Consider the following 9,334-nt stretch of genomic DNA (forward strand, 5'->3'; position numbering starts at 1 on the left):
TAGAACGCAGAGCACGCTACTACTTTACTCGTTCTTGCAGATAGTTTAGTCGTGGCGCAGCTCTCGTGGCGTGCACTTCGAATGCGTTCCGCGTTCTTTCGTATTTCACCATCTCTCTTTCTCTCTTTAAATTCATTTTATTTTCATTAAAAAAAAGAAAACAACAATCATGTTTTAATATTTTTTAATATAACAATATAAAATTATTTCTCCACGAGTTGTAATAAAAAATAAATAAAAAAAAGAGAGGGAGAGAGAGAGAGAGAGAGAGAGAGAGAGAGAGAGAGAATACAATTTTTGGATAGATTACAACAAAATTATTCGTGAATTTTTGTGACACACACACACACACAGATATACATACACATATACACAGATACACACATAACGTGATATGATTATCGTCGTCAGTGTTTGGTGTTCGTATTATCAATCGATATATTTGTTTAATTAAATTTATTCCATTGAATGGTGAAAAACATCTCTCTCTCGATGATTATTTTCGATTATCTTATTTCCTAAGAGAAAGAAAGAAATAAAGAAAAAGAGAGAGAAAGAGAGAGAGAAGAAATTTGTTCGTTTCATTAGTTCACTTTATTATTTGTTCTTTTCGTTTTTAAACAACATACTACGAAGAATCCAAATATCCTCTCTGAAAGAAAGTGTGTGTGTGTGAGTATTATTATTATAAATATTATATATTTATTAAATTATATCATAGACAACAAATTTTCACTGTTTTGAGATAGAATTTATCAAAATATTCTTTTATCTTGAACTCTCTCGTTGGAGATAAAAAAAAGGAAACTAACTAAATCTCTGGGTCGGTTGAAATTCATTCTCAATGTTATATTATATTTGATTAATTTTTTTTTTTCGAATTAAATTATTTAACAGAAAAAGAGAAAAGAATTAATATAAATACTAAAATGACAAAATATATATATATATTTAATACAAAAAATATTGTGTTTTCTGATTGGATATTTCAATGGTTTTTATACTTCATCCATCCTTTCTTTTAATTTTCCTGGCACGCATGTATATGCATCCGGACAACGTACCGGACAACACCATACACTCTGATTTCACTTAAGACTTCAAATTATATATCATACATATATACGAGACACCTTTACACTCATTCTAACAACCTCCCCTTCCCTTCCCATCACCACCACCACCCTTCGGACACCTTTTTCTTTTCACTCGCAATCATGACATTCCTTTTGGTAATTACCGTGTCTCCCCAACAACAACAAACTACATTTCTTCTTTTAATATTCTCAACTTTGAATATCTCTGCTAATGCAACGAATCAAATTGTTCATGAGTAATTTTAAATTAAGTTAGATAAAGTTATTTTTTCAATGATCACTCGCGTTTAATTGTTTCTGATTCATCGTTCGTTAATTATTATCGTATATATCGAAAATATTAAATTGACATTAAAAATGATTTACCAATATAATGGAAACAAATGTGACTAATTTAATTGTTTCAGTAACTTCATTTTAATTATAAGTTATTTTTAAAAACCACTAATCATTTTCGTAATTCATCATTCGTTACTTTCTGTGCATAAAAAATATAAAATTAGCATGAAAAATGATCAGCAAATTTGACTAATTCAATTGTTTCAATAATTTAATTAAATTACAATTTATTTTTAAAAAACAACTAATCATTTTCGTAATTCATCATTCGTTACTTTCTGTGCATAAAAAATATAAAATTAGCATGAAAAATGATCGGTAAACGTGACAAATTGTATTGTCCTTAGTTAAACAAAATTGCATATTATTTTTAACTTATTCATTAGTGTTCATTTGTATTATTAATAAATGAAATATACAAAAATAATATATGGCAATAAATATATGTCACTTGTCATTATTCAGTTTGATAGTTACTCCTTCACAAAAAAAAAAAAGAAAAAAAATACAAACTTGACACTGTCATTCTATTTTTCTTTATCTAATTTCAACTTCTAACACATCCTGCCTCCTTGATTGTTTCCGACATATCTGGGATAAAACGATTATTCTTAACCAACTCAAAAAACATAGTCTTTACTATTAAACTTGCCCAAGTTTATCTGTGCTTTCACTATACTAACCATAAGTTTCAACAAAACCTATGACCCAAATCAATCAACAACAACAACAACCACAACAATAATAATAAAAACTAAACAATCATTAACCATGCTTCCTAACAATTCTTCAATCCAAGTTATTATTATTTCAATTATTATCAATGCAATATTATTAATCATTCTTTCTCTACAAAAAAAAACTGATACGAATAAAAAAATGATATCCTATTATAAACAAAAAAAAACAGAACAAACATAAAGCTTTTGTTTAATCTAACATTAAAAATTCAATTGACGTTTCTATTATTCAAATTGTTTTTCCAAATGATTTTAATAAATTTACATTAGAATAAAAATGAACAAAAATCACATAATGTTATATATATATATATGGTGTTTTTAATTGTACAGATAAAATGTTGAAACACGTGTCGGTGTCGCCATGGAGAGGGCGAGCGGACAGTGTTAGCCTTTCATCATCTGGTGGTGCAAGTAGTTGCGGAAGCGGAAGTCCAACCCCTGGTCACACCCCACCACCCTCTAGGGCATCATCCTGTGCATCTTTGGCACCCTTGACAGCACTCTCGAGTTTTTCTCCAGCCGATACGGCACCCCAACAGGTGAATACATTACGAAACATTTACTTTTTTTTCTCCCCATAATACAAAAAAAAGTTAAATCACTTTCCCACCCACCACCCCATAAAATATTTACAATTCTTATACGTTTGTCAACATACAAACATATATGTTGATTATGATTTATTGATAGAGAAAATTAAATTATATTTTTTTTTTAAACTATATTAAAGTTTAAAATATGATTTTGAAAAATGAAATTTCAAACGAAATAATAAAAATGATAACACGAGTTCATTTTACGTGACGCATATTATATATATATATATAACAAAAGGTTTTAATATTTCTCGTGATACTTTTATTACCAGTTGGACCACCACCACGTGTGTCCTTGGACGATGATGATGATGATTATGATGATATTAATATGTACCGACGATTAACCTTTTTAATCCAAATTACTTTTTCTCTATCTGTATGTATGTATGTGTGTGTATATACAACGATACAACACACACAATAATCATTTTTTAATATCATAATTAATTTTTTATATTATTTCTTTTATCAACATTCATTATATCATTAACTTTTAATCAACAATTTTCATTAATTTGATTTTGTAATCATATTTCATGGTAATCCACAATTTCTCACGATGATTTTTAACTAATCTTTCCCATTCCCTTTCCCTTTTCCCTATTTCCCTTATTGCAAGTAGAAAACGTGCGGTTTCGCATTCCTTTTTGCGATTAAAGAAAAAAGAAAGAAACATGAGTCTCTTGAGGGCTTTTATCCTAACATAAGATGTTTAAGAAGGACCCCGCTGCTGTTTATTTTTCTTTTACATCTGCTTCTTAACATACACATACTAATACATATATACATAAATACGCACACTTATACAAATATGGATTAACACTCTCTTTTTCTATTTCTTATTCGAATGCTTACGGAAATGAGAATTTTTCATTACGTCACTTATATCTAATATTCTAAAACAAGTAATACAATATTTCATTTCAATGATTTATTATATTCGATTAACAAAGAAAAAGAAAAGAACAAACCAAAAAAAATTACAACCGAAAGGGGATATCCGTTCGAGATTTTTGTATTTTTTTGTTTTTCCTAACATTCGATTTAAAAACAACGTTGCAAATCTTGTCTTAATAATTATTATAATTGTTGGATTACGATCCAACCTTCTTTACCACCACCTTCCCCACCTCCACCCCGCCCCGACTCATCATCCTTTTTATCCTGAAATCATTATAGTGTTATTCTGTACGAGTAACCAACCAAACATCTTTTCTTTTTTTCTTTATTTCTCTCTCATCTTTTAATACTCACGCGTAAATACAAAGAATTTCAACTCTGTTCGGATGATCCGATGTTACACACTCTGACCCGTTTCACACGAGACTGCACAAAGGTCGGTGCAAACGCACCGTTTTATTCCGTTATATACAACACTACCTAACTAAATATTTTATTGTATTTTATTTTTCTTGTTTTCTGATTTGTCTTTTTCCTTTTTTTAATTTACTCAATTTTTAACTAATCCCTCTCTCCCTCTCTCTCTCATTTTTGTCTACATTTATTTGTAGAAAATTGATTCCACATAATTGTTTCTCTCTCATACGTTTCTTTCAATCAAATTGCAATAATAATATTATCGAAGTGTGTAAAACAATTAAATACAATTTCTTCTTGACAATTGTCAAATTTACGTTAATACACATTTTGAATGATATTAACAAAATAAATTTCTCTATAATCGAAAATAAATTAATTTATAATATAATAACAAAATTAATATAATATATTAATCTATAATATAATAATACAAAAAAAAAAAAAAAGAAAAATTGTATATTATTTTAAGGACCTTCATACTTAAAATAATTTTGATCTCACGCATTCGGGGGGCTGGGGAAGGGGAAGGGGGCTCGTGGTTAAAAAAATATTTTAGAAGTGTAAAGATAAAAAAAAAAGAAGAAAAATAAAAATGAGCGTATAAGAATGTGAGTGTTAAAGGCAAGAGTTCCCTCGTTTTCAACCAAGAGTCCGTCTAAAAGCTCGTAGTAAACCTTCCTTCCATCTTTTTTGCCTATCCATCTATCTATCTCTTTCTCACTCTCACACTCTCTTTCTCTTTCTCTCTCTCTCTGACGAAGAATTCTCTGTGAGAACCCCGCATACCGAGCGTCGCACATTGCGGCCAACTCACAATGAGAAGTTGAAAAACTATACGAGCTGCGTTTACCCTTGCGGATCCACTTAATCGCTCTTATTCTATCCCTTTTCTTACTATCCTTGGCCAATATTATTGTGATCAAACTTTAAAACGATTCATTCTTTCATATTATATCTCTTTCTCGCTATTGATTATAAAGAAAAGAAAAGAAAAAACCATTTTAAATGGAAATCAAAAATCAATTCCGTTTAACAACACACGAAGCTTATATACAAGGAGAACGATCGCAGTGTTATAAATATACACAATGAGTGAGAATGATTTTTATTGCCACTAGATAGCGCTTCGATTCGCTTGATCTGAAAAAAAGAAAATGGAGGAATAATTGGTTATGATATCACAAAGTCAAGAAAAAATTAACAATAGTATATGAAACAAATGTTCGTTAAATCATCCTATATTTAATTCACAATTATAGTATAAAAATGAATAATACTTGTACATGTAAAATGTAATTGTCAGTTGCCTTAAACAGTTAACCACAAAATCAATAATATAACATAACCTATTGAGCTGTAAGAAAATTAATCCTAATCATTTAATTAATCTTTAATTAAATTAAGTCTTCGCGATTAAAACAATAACATCAATGAGAAATATTTGTTTCATTTGTTTATTTATAAAATTAGACGTATTTAAATCTGAACTTCTGAACACCACCGCCGCTCTGGTGGAGAATTATCGTACTCGGTATTTAATTATTTTCAACAACACAAATTCGACGAAAACGCGTATCTCGATTGTCCTCCTTGTATAAAGCTTCGTTGTTTAACAATTGATGAAAGTTTTTCAATTAATACAAAAAATAAAATTCCAAATAGAAATTATAAATCAATTTCAATTGTTTATAAGATAAGATTTTTAACTGATTATAAATCATTTACAATTCAATTTTCTTTTTCATAAAACGAAAACACTAATTTCAATTGAAAATGAAGAAATAGAAGAATACACACACATATACAGACACACAACACAAACTGTTACAAAGATACGAAGTTAACTGTGATTCTGTTTTATCGTAAATTTTTATCCTTTCAATTTTATTCGTTTGTTTTTTTTTTTTTTTCATTCCAAAAACCAACGTGCCACGTCACGATACTGCCGATCGTATAAGTTGCATCATAAGATTCTTAATAATAATAATAATAATAATAATAATAATAATAATTGCAACGTCATGTGCATAAAGAAAGAGAAAGAGAAAGATAAAATATATCTGATCATGCTACTAGCCAAGATCTTCCACGATTAGTTCTGGTCTTTGAAACGAGTATAGAATAAGAAGATAAAATAAACTAATTCAAATATAATTCAAATGGTTTTCTACTTTATCGTATTTTTATTATATCTTTGAACAACATCGATCATGTTTTTCAACTATGATTACATTAATTACTAGACCGATATATCTATCATGTAAAATGCAACATTTGTTTTTTATTTTTTTTTATTTATTTTTTTTTATCAATCTTTGATATAAACCACCGTTAAACTTCAAAACTATTCCAATATGACAATTATTGAATAGAATTTATTTTATAAAACTACAATCAAACAATTCATACGAACAATTTCTTTTATTTTTTGTTGTTGTTCTTATCAAACAATAAACTCAAATTCTATTTTATATTAAACAAATCTTATCTTTTTATATTAACACTAACAATTTATTATATTATTTATACTGATTTCTTAAAAATACAATCAATCTTCTATACTTTTACAAATAAATGTAATATATATTTTTTATAAACGTATTCTTCAGAAACGTATCAATTATAATATAAAAACAAAATTAGGTGTATTGTAAATATATTCGTGAAAACGAATTTAACTTAACTGGATTATACCTTTATCCCATTGAATTATCCAAATCCCATAATAATCAAACTTTCTACGAATACCTATTTAAGTATTTGATATAATAATAATCAATCCGACACAACATATGATTCTCAAAAAATTAAGAACATCTGAAAACAAGTGGACAAAATGCGGAATGGGGTAATATAATCTGATGGTAAAAGTTAACTCACACTAAATAATACCATTAAACAGGTAGAAAAGTCTACTGCAGCAAGTTTCGTTCCGCTGTTGATCCCTTGTACACAGAATATAAGTCCCAACACAACAATAATAACGACAAATATATACATAAATATATATGTATATATATAACATATACACACGTATATAACACACATATATATATATATATATATATATACACAATTATACTTTGTTACTCGCCCTCGCACAACGACATCCGGCGCGGTAGCCCGTGTTTCCGCTTTTCTTACACTCACAGAATTTTGCCATAGCAATACTTGTCGACTCTTTCAATCGCACAAAAATCTACTCTTTTTATTTTACATTTTTCTCTTTTTCTTTATCTATAATATTACAACAAAATATTTTATCTTCCTTTCTCACAAGGAGACCTTACACGGTTGTGCCCTCATTGATTTTAACGAGCTTTGGTATATTAGTAGTATACGTTTAGGGTGTTAACATGGTAAAGTATTTTATCAAAATGCGAAACCAATTTTGAGAAAAATACTTTTAAAGATAAAATTTAACAGGGAACTTGGACATGAAAGAAGTAGAACTTAGTTTGATTTAGTTGGACGTTTCGTCCCTTTATTGGGACTTCTTCAGCAACTTAATCTTTACAGTTCAGTGTCTTTTTTTTTAGAACTAAGTTCTACTTCTTTCATGTCCAAGTTCCCTGTTAAATTTTATCATTAAAAATTGTAATTTTTGGACGAGAGAAATACTAAATAAATACTTTTAAAGTTTTTTGAATTTTTTTTTACAAATGTTTATATTATCTTAAATGCAACTGTTTATCAAGTAGCGCGTTAGGGCTGGGGAAAGTTTTATTTATAATTTTTGTTCTATTCATGAGTTTTAACATATTCATATTGTACATTTATTAATATTTAATTATTAATTATAATTATTAATATAAATTATAATTTTGATTTTTATTTCTGTGTGCGTAAAATTTTGTTGTTCAAATTTTCAGAAAAATTCAAAGAACTTATGTTTGTGTTTTTAAATAAAGTATAAAAAATACTTTAATTTAAAATTCCATTCAAACCCCCACCATGAGAAATATTTGTAAATAATTTATAAATATGATTTGATGATCTCTCTCTCTCTCTCTCTCTCTCTCTCTCTTCGTAGAAATATTAAACCTTTTTCTTCTTTTTTATTTTTTTACATTTATTATTTCTATTTATCAGGAAGTTAAAATTAGGGGAAGAAAGATATGGGAATGATAAATCGTTTCTAATGTGTTAATTATCATGGCGTTGGTTGGATATCTAAACCCGCATGATTGCTATGACACGAATGGGTCCCTCACCCCCCCCCCCCCCTCCTCCCGTCAAGGTTTTCTTTTCAACGTGAAAGGTTTTTTTTTCTTTTTTATGTTTTTTTTTATGGTATATGGATAACAATGGCTTGTAATCAGGATATGGTTCATCCGGAGGTCCTTGCCCAGAACCAAGGATAATTCCCTCATCACACGTTTAAGGACAATAATAATTAATGTCATTGTTTAATTAAATATAATTAATCATTATATTGAATTATTAATATTCATTATTATTACTTTCGTTATTTTATTATTATAATAATCGAACAATTTATTATAATAAATATTTTATATATATTATTTTTCATTGATAATATCTTCAATTACAAAATTACACGTATTATCACTTTAATATTTATTAATTATAAAAAATGTTTAATTAATAAATATAATAAGTATTTCAGTTAAATCTATTTTTAAAGTAATACTTAACACGATTTTTGTTGTTTTTTCTTTTCTTTTTAAATTTTTATTTTAGCACGTTATTTCATCGTATAATTATAGGTTTATTATAAACTAGTCTAAGACCCTTTTCATTTGAACAAAAATGTAGAAAGATCAAAAAAGAAGAGAACAAAAAATCAACTCTTCCAAGCTTGTGATTCTTAAAACCGAATTGAGAGAAGAAAAAGAAGAAGAAGAAGAAGAAAAACGGTGCTTCTTTGAGTAAACATTTTTTCAACGAGTATAAAAAAGAAAGAAGAAGAAGAAGAAGATGAAGAAATAGAAGAACAAAAAATAACTCTAAACATTAGAAAAATTCTAAAAGAACAAATATAAATAATCGGGTCGAAGAAAGAGAAGAGAACAAAAAATAAAGAAGAAATTAATTCGAGAAATAATTTATAATTAGGATAGTATAATAAAATCCTTTTTTTCATTTTACAAGACGATGGTTTTGTAATAAAATGATTAATAAATTAAAGGAACCCTTTTACAATATGGTTTTGTTCTAAAATCATACAAAAGTATACAAGAAAWWWAWWYRWKWAATMAWWTRWAATTAGGAT

General features: G+C 27.6%; 1 protein-coding gene across 1 annotated transcript in view; it reads left to right on the forward strand.

Moving 5' to 3' along the window:
* Positions 1–310: 310 nt before the first annotated feature.
* The window catches only part of LOC106788338 (putative uncharacterized protein DDB_G0277255), a 35,988-nt gene continuing 26,964 nt past the window's right edge, over positions 311–9,334 (forward strand). The window contains exons 1-2 of the mRNA XM_014751514.1: positions 311–672; positions 2,510–2,718. Of these exons, the coding sequence (XP_014607000.1) occupies positions 2,515–2,718 (204 nt within the window). The 5' untranslated portion in view covers positions 311–672; positions 2,510–2,514. The remainder of the gene's footprint in view (positions 673–2,509; positions 2,719–9,334) is intronic.

Source organism: Polistes canadensis, unplaced genomic scaffold (assembly GCF_001313835.1).
Source record: "Polistes canadensis isolate GaletaPanama2010 unplaced genomic scaffold, ASM131383v1 scaffold_135, whole genome shotgun sequence".
Classification (NCBI taxonomy): domain Eukaryota; kingdom Metazoa; phylum Arthropoda; class Insecta; order Hymenoptera; family Vespidae; genus Polistes; species Polistes canadensis.